Consider the following 20,659-nt stretch of genomic DNA (forward strand, 5'->3'; position numbering starts at 1 on the left):
CAAGACTGGTTTCCTGAGAAAAACAGGAGCAGTGTCCATCAGGGATCTAGTTCCCACAAACAGAAAGCTTCCATAAACATCAACATATGCTTATGTATTCACTTTAACATCACCCAAACTGATTCACTGGTTTTTAAAGGGTTTTTCCACCTGATCCCAAGTTGGCTGCTATTTTTTTGTAGTTTTGTCCATAATTGTCTATATATCTCAGTTTAGAGAACTGAGATATCTGAGTCAAACTTCACATTTTACTGTCAGTATAGAGACTTTGTTACAAAAATAGAACGCTATAGCAACAGACAAACAAAATACCAACATTTAGTAAAACATACAATATGTATATAATTATGTTTGTCTTGTTTCTATTAGTCGTCTATACAGCTAATATTACGTAGAAAACGTAATCATGGGTAAGCCCAGCGCTGTTAACCGGGTCTAAACAATCATACTAAAGATAACTTTATGAGCGTGTAGAACAATGTTGTAACCTTACAATGTTAAGGTACGGTTCAGCCACCAAGCGCCAGCCTGACCCACTAAGTCTTGTCAACGTAGCACATTGTAGTAAACTGGACCATATCGATATATCATATCAATAAATTAGGTATTTGCTGTATTACTGTTACCGAGTATAATTCTGAGACATTGTATGATTTACAATTACTCTCGAACGAATCATCCGTTGTTTGCCGTATTTTGACCGACGTTAGAGTAACTAGAGGGGTCAGGTTACATGACACCTGACAGGCGACCAAACGGCACGCTCTGTCATTGGTTAAAATGACAGATTTCTTTGGGTTTGAACATTGTTGGAAACATTTGGGATAATGTAAGTACACAACTCAATATAGGCACAACATATAGAACATAGGTATAGTCATTAGGTAAGTCGACAGGTAGCCTATAGAAATATTACAATCATATCTTTAAATGACAGCTCATTAGAGGCGGTTTGATGCCAATTCGCACTTGTGTGTATGTGTGAGCTTGTCTGGGTGCATGGTAATAGCGTGGAAACATGAAAACGTGGAACGGTGTTTATTGATTTGGGCATTCCCTCAATAAGCAAGCGGAATAGATTTGATACTGAAGTACTGAACCAGAGCTCTAAAGAGTTGTAAGACCAATGCACTGATTTTTGACATGGTTAAAGTGTATGGGGGGGTCTAAGGTAATAACTTTTAAAAGTATATGATGGCTCCAACGCCCAGGTGCTGCGCCTATTTGTCTGGGTCGCTATGAATGTAGTAGAAATACTTTGATGAATTTAAAACAGCTCTGTGTCATCTGAGTGTGGACAGTATGTGCAGATGAACGTTCTTTTGCTTCTAGTTTTGCATCATCCAGGGGATCTCAGCGGACCTCCACTGCTCTGCTCTGCTCCAAGGAGAACTCCATGCGCTTGTGCCACGGGGGAAACCCAAAAAACTTTCATCGGCACACACTGCCCACACTCAGATGACACAGAGCTGGATCAGTATCTCTAACTCTTCAAAAGTTCTTTACATTTTCATGCCAAAAACACATTCCAGACAGTGTCCTGGCTGTGCGTCTCCTCTGCCATTGTCGTCTGGTGTGTGGTGCAGGTGCACTGCACACACACCAAGTAATCTATTTTAAAGACAGTAACTGTATTCAGAATACCACCAATTTAAACTGTAACGGAATACAGTTACTCATAGTTCGTATTTTAAATACGTAATGCCGTTACTTCTTTCAGCAGCTCTTACAGGTTATCAGAGCATTGTGGGGAGAATGTGGGACAGTCTCTGAGGTTTTTGTCCCGAGTCAGATCTGGAAAATTTCCTATAGGGGAGACTTGGCTTGGAGTGGCTTTAGGCAGCCTCATCAGAAATGTATATATGGATCCAATCCTGCCGAAACCGCACATCTCACGCTTTACTCTCCATTGGTAATCTTCTACAGTATACTCTGTGGTCACCTGACGGCTGAGTGTGAACACGGAGTCTCCTCTGACCACAGCAGTAAGCAGAGAGCCTTTACTGTTCCCGTACTGGCCGCACACTGCCGTCCACTGGCCTGAACTTAGGTTGTAGCAGTCCATCACACACAGTAAGAAGTCATCACAGGGCCCATTGCGCATCACATACAGATTGTCCTTATGGGCTACCATATAAAGACCATAGCTGTGCGTACGGATGAGCGTGGTGACCAGAAGCCATTGGTCCCGTTTAGACACATACTCGTGTATATCTGTGGCCCCCTTACCTTTCCAGAGACAGATGAAGATCCTGTTCATGGCTACAGCCGACACCACTGAGGCTGCAGGGGATGGAAGGGGGGAGACAAAACCCCAGCTTCCATTAGACACCCTGTATCTCTCCACAGACGACAGGGCCTTCCTGTTGTACTCACCTCCGAGAGCGTAGAGGCAGCCCTCGTGACCTATCAGAGTGAAGTTGTAGCGCAGCTGCTGGGAGCCGCAGATGGTGGACCATGTGTTGGCTGCAGGGTTGTAACAGAAACCCGTCTCTACTACCTTCTTGCTTACATCATACACTCCTCCAATGATGTAAAGGTTGTTGTCCAGGACGGCTACGCCTGCCATGGTAGTGCTGGTGCTGGCAGGTAGATGTGTCAGAACCTTCCACTGTCCACTGTCTTCGTCCAGGTAGCAGACGCTCCTCTGGACGTCCTGCAGCAGATCAGTGGTTGGCGAGTGGCTGCACACTGCCATGTAGCTGCTCGGGAGAAGGGACTCTATGTACTCTAGTAGCTTGCTAGGTAAGGTGTGGACATCCTCCTTCAGGTCAGTGTACATATCTCTGATGAATAAGGCGGACCTGTGGGAGAGCTCACACACACCGTAGGTGGCAGCTGTGTGGTACATGAGTAGGCAGTTTTCAGAATTGACGGTATTGATCAAGTGCTCGGTGAGAGCCGGCACCTGCAGAAAAGCCGTACACTGGATGGCTTCCACGATCTGGTCGCTGCTCAGCACAGGTTGCTCCCCACCCAGGACCCGCAGCAGGACCACAAAGCCCAGAAGCCCTACACACTGCAGCTGGATCTCTCCCTGTTGGCACTCTCGCATTCCTGACTGGAACAATGCTCTGAAGTACTCACAGTTCTCAGCCAAAAGGCTTTTCTCTACAATGAACAAGCTGTCGTCAATGTTGACCCTCAGGCTTTCCGCTGACTTCCAGTGTCCTGGCTGTGGACAGCTGTTGGACTCCATCACTTCCCTGCTGAGGATCTTCATGACATCCCAGCTGAACTGCTCACTCACAACAAGAAAGCTGTGACCCAGATCAGAATACTGCACATCGGGGTGTTTCACCACATACTGTCCGTGAGACTGAGTAGCTCCTGTCCAGAGCTGATGCTAGTTGACAGCACAGCTCTGAGAACACACTCTATACATAGTAGGCAGACGTGTGACACAGTTCAAATACATTATGATGACATGCAGCCAGAAGAGAAAGAGGAGCCGGATAATGGCAGGGAGCTGTAAATGTGCTGAGGATTCATATCGCTCTTTGTTTGTGGAGCAGCTGAAGATTTGTCCTTGAGTGGCAGGAACAGTCAAAGTGTAACAATAGTTGTTTCCCTAGGTCACAAAGTGTTCGTGCCACTATTTCATTCTCATTGAAAGGTTGAGTGCAGGATATGGAGGCCTAACCTTAACCCTTTGAAAATAAATAATAATAATACTCTTTATTTATATAGCACTTTTTAATATCCAAGTTACAATGTGCTTTACAAAGGCAGCAAAATAAAACAGACAAGTCATTAAAACATCAGGTTAAAAAACCCCAGATAATAACAATTTGGTGTATAAAAAGCAATCAAGTTTAGGAAAAAGTAAGAATGGGGAAAACAAACATCTCTAAAAAATGTTTGTTTTCCTACTCACGCACCACTCGGCGGAAAAGGGAGAGAAAGAAAAAAGAGACTGCGCCGCACGCACACAGCTCTTTTGTCTTCCGTCAAGAATGAGTCATTTATAAATTTTTTAACATCATTTATTCATGACTAACGTGGGCTATAGGCCACTTGGAAGTTGGAACAAAGAAATAAAATAAGTCCTCCAGAGGCCAGTCTCCGTTTCACCTCCTCAGCAACCATTTTCACGTTAATCGAAATGCATCACCTGACTGCTCATTTACCGCGCAACCCGGAGCCCGGCCCGAGCCCGTGTAACATAATAGAAATTAAGACCGAACCCGACCGAACCTGTCGGGTCCCGTCGGGTCACGTCGGGTTCGGGCAAAGATCTTCAGCTCTACCCCTAGCTGCCTGTCCCCTGAACACACTGGAAAAAAATGTGGTCTCTGTAGACAGCCAGGCTCCACAAACAGCAACAAAAACAAAGTGCACCAACCTGCACCGACATAACAAACAGTGTTCCAGCCAATAACCGACCGAGATTTGGGGGTGGGGGTTGGGGGGTTAGTGCGTGTGCACATGAAGGGGGGAGAGAAGCGTGAAGAGGGAAGTTAGCTAGAGGAGAGCTGTCCTAGACAACGAGAACGACTAACATTAGAGGAGGGAAGGGCGAGCTAGCCTCCGTTTTGTTTGACAATACTTCGAACATCAACAAGAAGTGACGTCATCCAACATCGCTTAGAGCACCTTAAATCGCACTACAGGCTGTAGGTGGTGCCAGAGGAGCTGGATTTCTTTTTAAATTACCTGCTTTGCTTTGTAAATTATAGTGTGGTCTAGACCTACTCTATCTGTAAAGTGTCTTGAGATAACTCTCATTATGATTTGATACTATAAATAAAATTGAATTGAATTGAATTGCTTCATGTAGTTCTACTGGAACATAGGGTCAGTTTCAGCAAATATGACAGAAAGTTAGTTTTATAAGGCTTACCTACTGCATCTTTAAGTGAACTCAACATTCAGGGTCTTTGGGTCTAATCCAATGCATAGAGAAGTTGCTTGGACGGTATAGTTTTCTAAAATGTTTGATATAAAAAAACTCCAGTGGACACAACCACTAGACAAGGAACTGTTAAAAGCAGAAAGCAAACAGGGCCCGACACATTCCATTACTTTTAGTAAAATGTGTTGATATTACATCAAGAAGCTGGTGGACACTGTTATACCTGATACTATTCCCCATTCCATATTTTACTGAATATTGGCTGATAATAATCGGTGGCAGATCAATCAGACAAGGTAATAGAATTTAATAAAGCTGGTTTAAACTATGTTGTAAAGGATATCAAATTGGCATCAGGGATACTAGAGGCTGTAATTGACTCAACTTTATCAGTTAAATGAGATAAAAACATTTCACACTCAGCATCACTTTCAGCTGGGGCACAAGAAGGGGCTGAGCAACAGTCTGTAGTAAAAGTTAAATCTATAGTGCATAGTTTCTGTCGCCCCCATGAGGAACTCTAAGTAATTTCAACAGAGATGGGGACTCGAGTCTGAGACTCAGACTGAAGTCGCACTTAACCCCCAATTTCCACTGGATGCGTAACGGCTGCGGATCCGCTCCGGAACGGCGGCGGAGTCATTAGGTTTCCATTAAAGTCAATGTGTGTATTTCCACTGACTGCAGAATGGCTGCGTTCTGACTGCGTCCCAGCTCCGGCGGTCCGCAGCCCTCCGAAGCAGATACATAGAGCTTCTATTTTTGCCGGACGCCGGAGAGCTCCGCAGCAATTCAGCACACGGCAGATAGTGCGAGACAAAAAGTCGAGCACAGAAACAAAATAAAAATCTGGTTAATTTTCAAAATAAAATACACCGTGCTCACGGCAGATCATATTTGCCTTATGTGCGCGCACTCACATAAAACAAAATACATTGACATGGTGACACCAAGTCCTCCCGGAGTTGTGCCTTTTGATCCTGCTGTGGAGACGCTGGCCTCACTAACCTCTCCTCTGAGTCGGTTCTCCCTCGTGCTGGACTCAGTTTCACTGAGCCTACTAACAGTTAGAAAATAAAAGGCATTACATCAGTGAGTTCAAAATGCTTATTGTGGTAGGTCAGGAGAAGGATTTTAAATTAAATCCTGGATTTTACAGGAAGCCAATGCAGAGAAGCTAAAACAGGAGAAATATGATCTCTTTTCTTAGTTCTTGTCAGAACATGTGCTGCAGCATTCTGGATCAGCTGGAGAGTCTTAAGGGACTTATCTGGGCAACTTGATAGTAAGGAATTACAGTAGTCCAGCCTGGAAGTAACGAATGCATGTCTGACTAGTTTTTCAGCATCGTTTTGAGACAGGATGTGCCTAATTTTGGTAATGTTACGAAGATGAAAAAAGGCTGTAGGATCACAGCACGACTACGGTAGCGATTAGTATGAAATGCCGAAAATGGGAGGTTGGTTGGGGTGGTGGATGGATCAAACAACACAGGACTTTCACCCTGGAGACCGGGGATCGTGTCCCGCGTGTGACGTTAACTTTCCCTGTTGTTCTTTTCCTAAACTCAACCGTCCCGTTGTTGTCCCACGTCTCCCAGAGAACGTGGATCGTGTCCCAGCGTGTGACGTGTCCTTTCCCCGTTCTTCTTTTCCTAAACACAACCTCCATATAGATGCTTCCCATTACGTTTCCCCGTTCTTCCTGTCCTAAACCCAACCTCCGTATAGATGCTTCCCATTTCGTGCTGACCACCACAAAATAAACAAGATAAACGTATCCGTGTACATGAAACAATAGATTAAAAATAACATGTAATATACTTCTGGTGTAGTTACAAACTTTCTAATGCCTCGTTTTATAAGTACAGAAACTATTTGTACTACTGTAGAAGTTTGGTATCATTCCAGGCATTATTAGTGGGGTAATTTACGAGATACAAACGTGGATCCATTATCGCCTGCACTAAGCTAACCAGCTGATAACGCTAACTCGACCAACGTTATAACAAGGGAAAAAGCTTATGGGGGGTTGTTTGGCTCGAGGTCAAGGTGCAAAGCAGCCCAGGGTGAAATTACTCCAACCCATCACTTTAAGTAAACATTTTCATAATGAGTTCATGGTCTCAATTGCTAGTTTTAAGTCTTCTTTGATACTCCCATTTATTTTAAAATAGACGATAAAGCAGGGGATGCTTTAGGACCTGTCAATCAGGACAGAGGCTTAGCAACGCTAATGCTAACCATGACATTAAAAGAGACCAACTTGTTTTTGGCTGTTGTTCATGTTTTCATCTTAAACTTTGACCCTCTCACTGTGTGTTTCACTTCAGCAAAGTTATTTGGAACATTTTGGTCGCCTAAAATGTCGTTCAGCATTCTGCCAACCAAGCTAGCTAGCTACTGCTAGAGTTAGCTGGTAACTTAATAATTATAACTTATACCAAAGCCCGTCTACGGAAAGCCGTTCCACTCCCTATTAAGCCCCATTGTACCTACTTTGGTTGCAGTTTCACCAGAGTTCCACTGGGGGTGATCACGGTCCAGTGCAAAATGAATGGGACCCTATGGAGCTAGACGGCTAAATTTGTCTCTTTCGCCTGATTGTCGTTGAGAAATCTCAGATTTGATTGTAGTTTTTGCAAGTTCAACATGGATTATAGGTCAAAAGTTGAATGAACGAGTACTTATGCCCTTTCGATTTGTTACAGGTTGAGTCGTTGTTGCCCATAACACGCTAGCATTCTGCTAATGAATGCTGATTGGTCAGTGAAGGACTGATTACGATCGGAGATCCCGTTTGACGGCATCCGAAGCAGAACCAGAATGCCAGATTGAATATTTCGGCGTGGTCTTTAAAACATTAGCAAACTTCTTTCTAGCACGTGTATTGACAGGGAGAGTCTAATCTGTCAGCTGTGTTGTCGATGCCTTGAGAGAAAAAAGGAAGCGACTCAGAGCTTGCCGTAAAGCAGAATCTCTGGCCATATATGTGTATGACGTCATTGACATTTTAAAAGGCTTTTTAGAACAAAAAAGCCACTTTAAAAAAATCTAACACGCAGCAGTGTGTATTTTCTTAGCCTCCCCTTTCAAATGCAACATTCAAATTACTAGACAAAAAATTATATCCTGAGAAAAGTGGATTTTGAGGGGTATAGTTCCATAGAGTCCCATTCATTCTGCACTGGCCTGTGAGCGCCCCCTATATGGAACTCTGGTGGAACTGCAACCAGTTCAGAAGCCGGAAGTAACGAGAGAGTGGAACTTCTTCCCATATTAGAAATTCTTTGCTTATACCTTATACACAGGCCTGAAATACACACACACATACATCACTAATGGAGAGATATCAGAGTGAGGGGGCTGCAACTGCTGGACAGTCGCCCCGAGCAGAGGTAACTGGCACCAGCTACCAGTCCACACTATATACTTTGGTCTGTACGGGGACTTGAACCAGCGACCTACTCCCTATGCACTGAGCTAGTGCCATGAGAGATGGTGTGCAGAAGGTCTGTTCTGCCGTACATGCAGATGGACGTCTCCAGTTCCCAGAGGTCTGTGTTTACCTGCTGGATGACTCTCTTCAGAAGGTTTGAAAAGCAGCAAATTTCTCTCTTTAGCGTTTAGCTTAGCAACCATAAACAATACTGGTTTGCCTGCATCATGCTCCCCAGCTCCACCCTCTCGTCAAAACTCATCACATCTGGTTGGAAAAAACCAAGATGGCAACCCCCTATCGCCAAATTCAAGGCTTCAAAATGGCAGTCCACAAACCAGTGGGTGACATCACCGATGCTACGTACACAATTTTTACAGCAGTTGACCCAGCACCGGGGGTTTGATCACCATGATCTGATCCCAAACCACCCCGACTTCATGAAATAAAAGTCCCATGAAATAATATTTTTTGAAAAACGGCCTTTTTAAAATAAAAATCTATTTATTTATTTATTTTAGGGCTGTCAATCAATTAAAAAATTTAATCTAATTAATTACATACTCTGTGATTAATTAATCGAAATTAATCGCATACATAATTAACGGTGCCTGAACCGATACGTTTTAAGAAAGTACAAAAAGAAAAGAAAAAAAAAGGGTACTAAACAACAGTTGGTGACATTAAAGAACGGCTTGTTTATTGCTAAGGCCATATGGTCAAAATGAAATGATTTAATAATAATGTATAATAATAACATTAACTTATTTCACTAGTAAATTAATGTTGAACGACAAAAACAACCACCAGATGGGAAAGGTACATTTACAATAACTTCAAATGCACCACAACGCTGTAGTTTACCAGTTTCATTGAACGCACCGTCTGTGTTGTTTTTCCGACGGTAGCTGCAGATTGTTACATACCGGTGTTGAATCCTCTACAGTAAAACACAGTCAAACTTTACACCGTTTAGCGTTAGCTGTCAGCATTTTAACCGTGTTTAATCCAGCTACTAGCTAGCGGTAGGCTAACGTTAGCTGCTGTTGAGTATAGTGTTAACTAGCTAACGGTAGGCTAACGTTAGCTGCTGTCGAGTATAGTGTTAACTAGCTAGCGGTAGGTTAACGTTAGCTGCTGTCGAGTATAGTGTTAACTAGCGTCACGTGCAGCGGTGTTTGTGTTGCCTGTGTTGTCTTCAGAGCATCAGAGAGAAGCGCAGACATATCAGTGGCACCAGATTTCGGTAGCCAGGGTTGTCAGGAAGAAGATTTTTACAAGTAAATGTTCCAATTAATGATCCAGGCAGCACATTCTCGTCTCCCTCCTTCATTTTACAGTCGAATGGTGGCTAGAACGGCTCCGGGTCAAACGTCAATATGGAATGGATTAATCTGCGTTATTTCTTTTAACGCGTTATTTTTTCTCAGATTAATTAATCGAAATGAACGCGTTATTTTGACAGCCCTAATTTATTTATTGAAGTATACCCCCCCTCCCCCTTTTAAAGATGGGTGGGGGAATAGGGGGGTGATGTATTTCCCCAGTCCCAGAAAAGTTTGCACTAGAGAACAAAAGGAGGAACAGCAGCAGGCCTTATATGCAGAATCCCAGCCATCCTCGTTGAGCTCAGGGATTGGCTGGTGCTTCAGTAAAGTTACAGTTCAGATTTTACAAGCTTGGTTTGAAGTCTTCTTCCTGAAATGGAGAGGTCAATGCATGAGTGGCCCACCCCTCCTCAGGAGCAGAAGACTCCCACTGACCACAGCACATCGTCTGGCACTATCAGTCCACTTGGATCTGGAGAGGACTTTTCAGCCACAGCCGTCTGTACGGAAATTTGTTTTATTGAAGAAAGCAGTGATTGGGGGGGAATAAGTGGCGTTATATGAAGAACTTTGTTGGACCATCATCATGTCGCTGATGTTTGGGAAGGTGAAGCCGTGTAACTGTGCTGCAGCTGCTGACAGAAGTCCAGCCCAGTGTAACCTGGTGCTGCTCGGTGTGACGGGCTCCGGGAAATCAGGTCTGCCTTTAACTTAGGTATTTATATTCAAACATTTCAAGAAACCTTAGCCTTACCTTCAAACTGTAGCTGGACTGAATGTAGTTCATACTGAGTGAGCTGAATTAGTTAATAATTGTATTCTTCCTGTTGATGTTTTAGACATTTGTGTTTATTTATCAAAGTCATAATTTTCAATAAAGTAAGCAGCTGACTGCATTCACACAAACCAGTAAAATGACTTATTTCTGTTAAAAATACATTATTAAACGGTTTCATGAGAATTTACAGGCTGTATCTTTATTTCAGTTCTAAGTTTTGAAGCTATAAACTACTGACACTTCTTTATTTTCTTCAGTTTGAGTGGAAGCTGTTGTCAAAGGTCAGACACAGAAAGCCCCGACCCTCTGTGTGTTGTTTATTTTCAGTCAACACGGCCCAGAATTTCATTTGAATGTGAATGTTGGTTCTCCCAGGGCCCTCAGTGACCCCGGGCCCCTGAGGTTCCACATTAACCTTGCTTGTCTCTGTTTTACAGCACTGACTGTCAAATTCCTCACAAAGCGCTTCATCAGTGAATATGACCCTCATCTAGGTGAGATCTCTCTGCTTTCATTTAAACAAGACGATACATAACTCCAGGACTGTACCGCAGTACAATGTTGAGGTACTTGTACTTTACCTGCAGATAGCATGAGGAGAGGCAAATCCAAACAATGCAATAGAGCTCTATAGTTACCACCCATTTTTTGAATGGCTCTGGTTCCAGAAGTGTTTTCCCCATGCAATTGTTTCTTAATTTGCTGATAGAAAGAGTTTTAAGTCTGGAACCAAGCCAACCAGTTACGAGAAGAATCGTGACCGTAAAACATTTGATTTGGTGCAAAAGAACATTTTGAAAACGGAAACTTCAGAAACATTCATTGATAGCAGCTCGTTCTAGCCATTCGCGGGTTTGCGGGTATGGTAAACATTTCCATGGTAACAGCGAATTGGACCAATCAGAGACACGTGGGAAGTGTAGTACTTCTCCATAAGATCCCGAATAAAACTTGTTATTCTTAAAACCTGGTTGATTTCATACAGACTTCTTCTAGCTTCTACAGGAGCAGTAACTTTAGTTTCACAACCTCACAGCTCGGGGTCAGTCTACCTCGGATGGTTTAGACTTCATGGCTGATAATCTAAAACGTTATGGAGAAAATGAACAGAATTTTTACTTCCAGAAACACATTGTTGAGCTTTATTCAATCTCCTGTAGCAGAACCTGTTTTCTTCTTCCTTTTCTTCATCTCCAGTAATCATCTCATGACCTTACTGCTGGTACTTCTAGGTACTTTGCCTAGAATACTTCTTTACTTTGACCTAAGTAGCATTTTGAATGCAGGACTTGTAATGGAGTATTTTTACATGGTGGTATTGGTAGCTTTAGTTAAAGATCTCCTGCAGACATATTTTAAGACATAACATACTGTAAAAACAGAATACAGGAAGTTTGGCTGATAGTATGTGCTTCAGACAACCATAGAAAACCTCAGCCCATACAATAGATTAAAAACTATTTTAGTGCAGGAGAGGAAGGAAGACTAAAGACTCATTCAGAGTCTTCCCTTATACAAAGAGAAAAAAACAACTAATGCAACAACTAAACCAAACATGCAATACAACACACAAACAAACAGGGAAATATAAAGCACAGACACACACACAATATATACAGTATACTGTATATCAAAAATAAAGCAAACAAAAAGAAAAAAGCAAATAGAAAAACCAACTGTTATAAATGTATTTCTGCAGCGTATAGCCACATATCTAACCCACCAACCCAATTCATCAGCGTCTCAAAAGGTTTGTCAGGCCGCTGAGGTAGGCTTCTAGCAACATGTGGGCCACACAGGGCGCTACAACCACACCATGGCCATACACGCATACTGACCAAAGACATGTCAAGCTACAATAAGACATGATTACAAGAAGTGATTAACAATAGGGGAAAATATACACATTCCTAAAAATACCAAACAAATACAAATATATACTATACATACATATATACACATGTACTTGTAGAAGCCCCCCACAGCTGCCTGAGAAGACTTTTCAGACGCTGATGAAGGCCTGAGTGAATACATGTTGCTGGGTTAGATTGCCCATATGCTGGAGGAATACATTTATAATCTCACCTAAACATGGAGTGCCTTGGTTTTTTCCCCATGGTTGTCTGCACCACTTACTATGGAGCCTTACTTCCTGTTTCCTGTTTGTAGCACTGATGAACAGCTGTGGGATTAGCCATGCAGCGCTCCTTCGTCCACTGAAGACAGAAATACTCTGCTTGGAATAATAATTAGTGTCTTATATGGGGTTTCCACAATAAGTTACAAAAGTTAAAGGACCTTGTTATAAATGAAATTTGTATTTGAGATTTGTACAGTTTAACATCTGGACATCATGTTGTGAGCTGGGCGCTCCCCCCTCCACAGCACCGTGTACTGTAGGTTCAGTCTGAAGCCAGCTGTGATGTCACGGATCCTGCAGGTGAAACCTCCAGCTGCTGAATGTGAAAACATGTCTGTGCAACACAGTTTGGAGTGGAGACACAGTGGAGTGCAGAAACACATGGAGATATATGTGCGAAAACAGTCTCTTCTCTGTGTGATTGGCTGCCTTGTAGAGGATATCTACTCATCAGAAGAGACGGTGGACCAGCAGCCAGTCACAGTGAGAGTGATGGACACCTGTGATCAGGTATGTGTTGGAGACACACATACTCTACTGCTACTTCCATTAAAGATAGAAAAAAGAAATAAAAATCAAATCACAGATTCACCCCCATATCTACTCTGCTATATAGTGTGTATTTTTACATTGTGAGATTGCTGTGAGGGCCTCTCCTGTCCGTACAGAGCTTATGGTGGCGTTAGCCTCGGTGCACTAATCTTCGCTAACCTTCATTAACTTTCACAAACCTCTAACAGACGTCATGACAATACAACAGCAGAACATGGGTCCCTATAGAGATTAACGTCCAGACTTTTGTTTGATCGTTTGGACTCAAGCAAGGTGTTTTTTTGTGCATCATAGATCATAGAAGGTGTAATAAAAACCTTGAGGAGAACCAAAGCTCAGAGGCAGTTGTGAGCCAGGCCTGCCACCTGCAGGTGAAACACAGACACTGCTGTCTCACAGAAACTCAGCTGCATTCCAGTTCTACTGAGGCAGGGACAGCACATGCAAACCTTTCAGAGAGGACTCATAACTGTCTGAATCCCTTCAAACAGTAGCCTGAGTTTCATGCTATTTAACAAGGACCGCCACGTTATTTGAAGTTTCCTTCCACATTATGTTGTCACAGTTTACACGTATGTAACCCAGAGGCATGCTGGGACTGTGTGCGTCAGACTTAATCATTTATACGTTTCACCCTTAAGTTCATATTCAAATATCTTTCAATATGGGGAGTTGTACATGTCAAACACACAACTCCCTTCTTCTCTTCACTTATATTGCAAACACCCAAAATGCCATCCTAAAGATGAGTGCAAACAGCGATGGTGGAGCCTCATCCTGCTGCAATCACTTCCTTTAGTGTCTCCCGGGGGCCTTACTGAGTCCTCACCTGGACACAGGTGTGCTGAGACCTGCAGGAACCCAGAGATAAACAACCAAGACCAGCCAGGTGGCTTGTCACATGAGACAAAAGCTCACACCCAATGCATCCTGGGACATGTAGGCGCACACTGAGGAATTATTTTCTTTAACTGAGTACATTTACCATCAGCAATGATTGGACATTCATCTAAAAATGTGAGCAGCCAATGAGAGTGGAGGAGAGAACAGTGCAGTGTGTTTCCTGTTTCTGTGTGTGTGTGTGTGTGTGTGTGTGTGTGTGTGTGTGTGTGTGTGTGCGCGTGTGTGCGTGCGTGCGTGCGTGTGTGTGTGTGTGTGTGTGTGTGTGAAGGAGGGTCCAGTGAACAGCGAGCGTTATCTGTCGTGGGCCAGTGCCTTCCTCGTCGTCTACAGTATCAACAACATGGAGAGCTTTAAAGGCTGCCAGCTGTACCTGCACACACTCGCCCTGCACAACAAAACTCCCATCATGCTGCTGGGGAACAAACTGGACATGGACAGATACAGGCAAGTATCTGTGTGTGTGTGTGTGTGTGTGTGTGTGTGTGTGTGTGTGTGTGTGTGTGTGTGTGTGTGTGTTCTACTATATTCGTGGGGTCCAAAAACCGGGAATACAGTATACTTGTAGGGCCAAAATGCTGGACCCCACAACTTTAAAGGGCTGTTTGAGGGTTAAGACTTGGTTGTAGGATTAGCGATAGAATTATTATGTCAATGACGGGCCACACAAAGATAGTGTGTGTGTGTGTGTGTGTGTGTAATCTGATCAACATAATAACTAGAAAGACCTCAGAGCATCTAGAAAAATATCATCCAAGCGTGTCTATCAGTTTGTCCATCGGTGTGTCTATCAGTGTGTGCCCATCGGTGTGCGTGTCCATCGGTGTGTGTGTCCATCAGTGTGTCCATCGGTGTGTCTATCAGTGTGTGTCCATCGGTGTGTGTCCATCGGTGCGTGTCCATCAGTGTGTCCATCGGTGTGTCTATCAGTGTGTGTCCATCGGTATGTGTCCAGCGGTGCGTGTCCATCAGTGTGTCCATCGGTGTGTCTATCAGTGTGTGTCCATTGCCGCATGTCCATTAGTGCGTGTCCATCAGTGTGTGCCCATCAGCGTGTGTCCATCAGTGCATGTCTAATAGTGTTTCTATCAGTGTGTGTCCATCGGTGTGTGTCCATCGGTGCGTGTCTATCAGTGTGTGTCCATCAGTGCGTGTCCATCAGTGTGTGTCCATCAGCGTGTGTCCATCAGTGCATGTCTAATAGTGTTTCTATCAGTGTGTGTCCATCGGTGTGTGTGTCCATCAGTGTGTCCATCGGTGTGTCTATCAGTGTGTGTCCATCGGTGTGTGTCCATCGGTGCGTGTCCATCAGTGTGTCCATCGGTGTGTCTATCAGTGTGTGTCCATCGGTATGTGTCCAGCGGTGCGTGTCCATCAGTGTGTCCATCGGTGTGTCTATCAGTGTGTGTCCATTGCCGCATGTCCATTAGTGCGTGTCCATCAGTGTGTGCCCATCAGCGTGTGTCCATCAGTGCATGTCTAATAGTGTTTCTATCAGTGTGTGTCCATCGGTGTGTGTCCATCGGTGCGTGTCTATCAGTGTGTGTCCATCAGTGCGTGTCCATCAGTGTGTGTCCATCAGTGCATGTCTAATAGTGTTTCTATCAGTGTGTGTCCATCGGTGTGTGTCCATCGGTGTGTGTCCATCGGTGCGTGTCCATCCGTGTGTGTACATCAGTGTGTCTATCAGTGTGTGTCCATCCGTGTGTGTCCATCAGTGCGTGTCCATCAGAGTGTGTCCATCAGCGCGTGTCCATCAGTGCATGTCTATCAGTGTTTCTATCAGTGTGTGTCCATCGGTGTGTGTCCATCGGTGCGTGTCCATCCGTGTGTGTATATCGGTGTGTCTATCAGTGTGTGTCCATCGGTGTGTGTCCATCGGTGCGTGTCCATCGGTGCGTATCCATCGGTGCGTGTCCATCGGTGCGTGTCCATCAGAGTGTGTCCACCAGCGCGTGTCCATCAGTGCATGTCTATCAGTGTTTCTATCAGTGTGTGTCCATCGGTGTGTGTCCATCGGTGCGTGTCCATCGGTGTGTCTATCAGTGTGTGTCCATCAGTATGGGTCCATTGGTGCGTGTCCATCAGTGTGTCCATCGGTATGTCCATTGGTGTGTGTCCATCGGTGCATGTCCATCAGTGTGTGTCCATCGGTGTGTGTCCATCGGTGCGTGTCCATCCGTGTGTGTACATCGGTGTGTCTATCAGTGTGTGTCCATCCGTGTGTGTCCATCAGTGCGTGTCCATCAGAGTGTGTCCATCAGCGCGTGTCCATCAGTGCATGTCTATCAGTGTTTCTATCAGTGTGTGTCCATCGGTGCGTGTCCATCCGTGTGTGTATATCGGTGTGTCTATCAGTGTGTGTCCATCGGTGCGTGTCCATTGGTGCGTGTCCATCGGTGCGTGTCCATCAGAGTGTGTCCACCAGCGCGTGTCCATCAGTGCATGTCTATCAGTGTTTCTATCAGTGTGTGTCCATCGGTGTGTGTCCATCGGTGTGTGTCCATCGGTGCGTGTCCATCGGTATGTCCATTGGTGTGTGTCCATCTGTGCATGTCCATCGGTGCATGTCCATCAGTGTTTCTATCAGTGTGTGTCCATTGGTGTGTGTCCATCAGCGCGTGTCCATCAGTGCATGTCTATCAGTGTTTCTATCAGTGTGTGTCCATTGGTGTGTGTCCATCGGTGCGTGTCCATCCGTGTGTGTATATCGGTGTGTCTATCAGTGCGTGTCCATCGGTGCGTGTCCATCGGTGCGTGTCCATCGGTGCGTGTCCACCAGCGCGTGTCCATCAGTGCATGTCTATCAGTGTTTCTATCAGTGTGTGTCCATCGGTGTGTGTCCATCGGTGTGTGTCCATCGGTGTGTCTATCAGTGTGTGTCCATCGGTATGGGTCCATTGGTGCGTGTCCATCAGTGTGTCCATCGGTATGTCCATTGGTGTGTGTCCATCGGTGCATGTCCATCAGTGCGTGTCCATCGGTGTGTCCATCGGTGCGTGTCCATCAGTGCGTGTCCATCAGTGTGTGTCCATCGGTGTGTGTCCATCGGTGTGTCTATCAGTGTGTGTCCATCGGTATGGGTCCATTGGTGCGTGTCCATCAGTGTGTCCATCGGTATGTCCATTGGTGTGTGTCCATCGGTGCATGTCCATCGGTGCATGTCCATCAGTGTGTCCATCGGTGTGTCCATTGGTGTGTGTCCATCGGTGCATGTCCATCAGTGCGTGTCCATCAGTGTGTCCATCGGTGTGTCCATTGGTGTGTGTCCATCGGTGCATGTCCATCAGTGCGTGTCCATCAGTGTGTGTCCATCAGTGTGTGTCCTGCCCCTCAGCAGTGTGAAGAGAGGCTGGGGCCAAAGCTCTGTGTAATTAAACACATCTGTCACATCTGTCCTGAGAACAAGTCTGAGCTGCTTTTCTTTTGTTGGAATAATAACTAGAAGGTGGTATACTGAATGTGCTCTCTGGGTGCTTTCTACATTATTTCATCAGTTTAACACATAACTACTTGTACTAATAATTACTATAAATACGGCATTACTTGTTTAACTGTTTGTGGTGTCAGTTTTTTTGCACACCTTTTAATAATGGACAAAGTGTTGCCCATTTTAGTTACCAGTTTCTGGACGTGTTTGTCCCAAGACATATTGTCAGTCATAACTCTACTAGCTGAGTTCAAGTTTTGGTTTGGAACTTAAAGAATAATGAGTTCCAGCCATTAAACTAAACTTTATTGGTTGCAGGATATCTTATCTTGTCATAAATATAATGTTATTTGCATAGTATATCATATATACTCCTATTTAGTGAATACAGGTTGGTTTTTCGTCCGTACTCATATTTAAATAACAGAAATTAGCCTGTCTTGAGTTCTCGAAATAATTTAATTTTAAATTCAATCCTAGCTCACGTACTATTAAATATTATTTCAACTAATCAGCATATAGCATAAGTATTTTAACAATATGTTATGTCCCCAAAGTTTATGTCCGTGTACCAGTTCCTAACTCAGTCAGTCATAACTCTACTATTTCATGGCCAGACAGCGTCGGTCCAGTCATTTGATTGAAGTAGGTATCTCCTGATTATGATTATGATCATCAGGTGCGACCACTGGAAATGTTTTGTAGAATGTTGGTCGCATATGCGAAAATTTCACTTAGCTGCAAAACCTTATGGTCGTGTTTGCACCGTAATATCATTAGTGCAATATCTTTTGTGAATCGGAGCTTGAGATAGCAATTCACAGTTCTATCAGCAGTGAATTTGCCTCCGACTTTCAACCTTTCAAATTCTTTTTTCAGTTTTGAATAATGACGTTATATTGATCCCGCTGAGAGGAAGGACTGTAACACTGGAGGAGCCAGACTATATTCATCTTAACCAAAAGTTAACCAATTGTTTTAATTGCCTAACTAACCAAACCTGAAACATAGCTTCCCCAAACATTTTTACCCAAACTGTAGGCGTCATAAAAATATCTCATTTGAAAAACATTAGTATTTGACGTAAAAAAACTCATAATGTTCAACACTGCATTGTAATCTAAAAAGTGTTATTACTCAGGATGTGCTGCGTCCATCTGTGCTTGTTTCCATCTATGCTTGTTTCCATCTATGCTTGTTTCCATCTATGCTTGTTTCCATCTATGCTCCCAAAAAATAATAAAGATAATTGATAAAAAGTGATGAAGTGATAACCCCAGTACTGAGACTGTTGTCAGTGACCGGTGTGTTCTGTGTCAGGCAGGTGAGTCGCTGTGATGGCGAGCTGCTGGCGTCTCGTTTCGGCTGTGTGTTCTTCGAGGTGTCGGCCTGTCAGGACTTCCTGTCTGTGCAGCGTGTCTTCCACGAGGCGGTGAGGAGGGGGAGGAGTCTGGTTCCAGCTGTCTACATCAGCGCTGTCCCCTCCTTCCCCCCCACCTGCTACACGGAGCTGCCTGCCCCCACCACTGCCACCGCCACACTGCTCACCGTGAAGACTTCCAGAGCGCAGAGCAGACGCAAGGCTGCCACACTCACCCTGCTCAAAGGCTTCAAGATCTTCTGACTGCCCGCAGACACAGGGTGGACACAATAACATGAACAACTGTACAGTGTACCAAGCTCCGGTGTACCCAGCTTTTGTTAAAACATGAAGGGGAGCATCAAAACACTTAATTTCCTGCATTTCTATGCATCAATACATGGTGGAAATGGAAAACACAAAATTCCTTTGGCAGGTGACAATTTAAAATATAAAAACATAATGGAATATAATGCAGTGAGGCTCTCAGGCATTCTGTATTTCTTTCAAACCTTTATAATTTATTCTCCTGTCGATTAACTTTTGTCATCAGTCTTATCTCTGCTGAGTCACTCAGCACACATGCAGGCAGGATTTACTCTTCCCTGCTCTTTGTGTTTTTTGTTGGGAACAGAACCTTTATAAATGTGCATGTGGCATATTCATCTCAATACATTCATTCATTTTAATTTCATTCATAAACGCCTCAGATGTGTTTCAGCCAGATTTCTGCTCATGTTGGAGAGTTGTAATATTTTGAGAAAAAAGTCATATTGGGAAAATAAAGTTGTAATTTAATGAAAATAAAGTCACAATATTTCAAGCAGAAATCCCCCTGCCCTGTAGTCTGCTGTGCTATTGGATGTGTTATTGGAACAAAAAAAGATTCATCCTGGCCTCCCTCCATTGGCTTTAATTGTCTAATTTTAATTTGCTTTACATCTTTACATGGCTGGGCTCCACACTATATGTCACTATATGTCCCCTCCAGGTCTCTCTGAGTGAAGAGCTGCCCCTCCATGTGACGATGCCCCCCACCCCCCTCGGCCTGGTTTGACCTCCCGTCTAAAGACACACTATAACCCAGCATGAGAGTTCTCCTTATCCCTGGATTGATTGTTTCTCTCTGCGTATATATCAATCCCTGTGTTTTCATATATTTTATTTATTATTTTTATATAATATTGTCTCTCTGTTACTATAACCCTTTTTGCTTCTTGACTGTGCAGCACTTTGGCTCATTTCTGTTGTTTTTAAATGTGCTTTATAAATAAAGTTGGATTGGATAATCGCTCTGTTGTATGGCACTATCTCATTACGACCGTCTGACAGACACTGTCCAGTTTGGGACTCTGGTATGTGCATGAGACAAAGTTTAAAGGTGCAATATGTAATATATTTACTGTATTAAATCAGAAAATGACCACAATATGTCATCAGATATTAAGGTAACATGCCAAGCTGAAATACTATGTTTTCTGACAACAATGCTAAAGCCAGTATTTTCTGCTTTGAAATGTCCATTCCATGATGTTGCTGTAACGTTCTTGAACATCGCAATAATGATATAACTTGTGATAAATAAATAGATATTAAAATGTAGCCTACTCAGTTCTGCATTTCTGCTGCTTTCAGTACTTTGCTAAAATACAACAAATTGCTCGTTAAATTTTAAACAAATGACAAAAAAGTGTAGCCATGATGTGCTTTGTCAATTAAATCAGTTTGGTTTTTTTTGCCAAATGTTAACGATTCAGCAGATAAAATACCTGTAATACTGTACTATGATCCATACAGAAAGTTCCATGTTATTAATCTCAAGCATGCACGTGCAGAGGGGGGGGGGGGCGATGGGTGCTTGAGCACCTGCCCTTTTTG

The 20,659-nt window shown here is 43.7% G+C and overlaps 2 protein-coding genes across 2 annotated transcripts; one reads left to right on the top strand and one right to left on the bottom strand.

Moving 5' to 3' along the window:
- Positions 1–702: 702 nt before the first annotated feature.
- On the bottom strand, positions 703–3,638 carry kbtbd13 (kelch repeat and BTB (POZ) domain containing 13). Its single transcript, XM_031286878.2, has one exon. It carries the CDS (start codon positions 3,221–3,223, stop codon positions 1,727–1,729), a length of 1,497 nt encoding a protein of 498 aa, XP_031142738.1. The 5' UTR covers positions 3,224–3,638; the 3' UTR covers positions 703–1,726.
- Positions 3,639–9,849: 6,211 nt separating this feature from the next.
- On the top strand, positions 9,850–20,075 carry rasl12 (RAS-like, family 12). Its single transcript, XM_031287007.2, has 5 exons — positions 9,850–10,319; positions 10,837–10,893; positions 12,976–13,049; positions 14,263–14,438; positions 18,742–20,075. The coding sequence occupies exons 1-5, from the start codon at positions 10,208–10,210 to the stop codon at positions 19,043–19,045; spliced, it is 723 nt and encodes a 240-aa protein (XP_031142867.1). The 5' UTR covers positions 9,850–10,207; the 3' UTR covers positions 19,046–20,075.
- Positions 20,076–20,659: the final 584 nt, after the last annotated feature.

This window comes from Sander lucioperca, chromosome 3 (genome assembly GCF_008315115.2).
Source record: "Sander lucioperca isolate FBNREF2018 chromosome 3, SLUC_FBN_1.2, whole genome shotgun sequence".
Classification (NCBI taxonomy): domain Eukaryota; kingdom Metazoa; phylum Chordata; class Actinopteri; order Perciformes; family Percidae; genus Sander; species Sander lucioperca.

What these genes read in the sequence shown, in the direction of transcription:
- kbtbd13 (XM_031286878.2), bottom strand. Translation starts at nt 3,223, where the DNA reads ATGAAGATCCTCAGCAGGGAAGTGATGGAGTCCAACAGCTGTCCACAG.
- rasl12 (XM_031287007.2), top strand. Translation starts at nt 10,208, where the DNA reads ATGTCGCTGATGTTTGGGAAGGTGAAGCCGTGTAACTGTGCTGCAGCT. An exon ending in TGAATATGACCCTCATCTAG is followed by an intron (nt 10,894 to 12,975) that starts GTGAGATCTCTC and finishes GCTGCCTTGTAG; the next exon opens with AGGATATCTACTCATCAGAA. An exon ending in TGATGGACACCTGTGATCAG is followed by an intron (nt 13,050 to 14,262) that starts GTATGTGTTGGA and finishes GTGTGTGTGAAG; the next exon opens with GAGGGTCCAGTGAACAGCGA.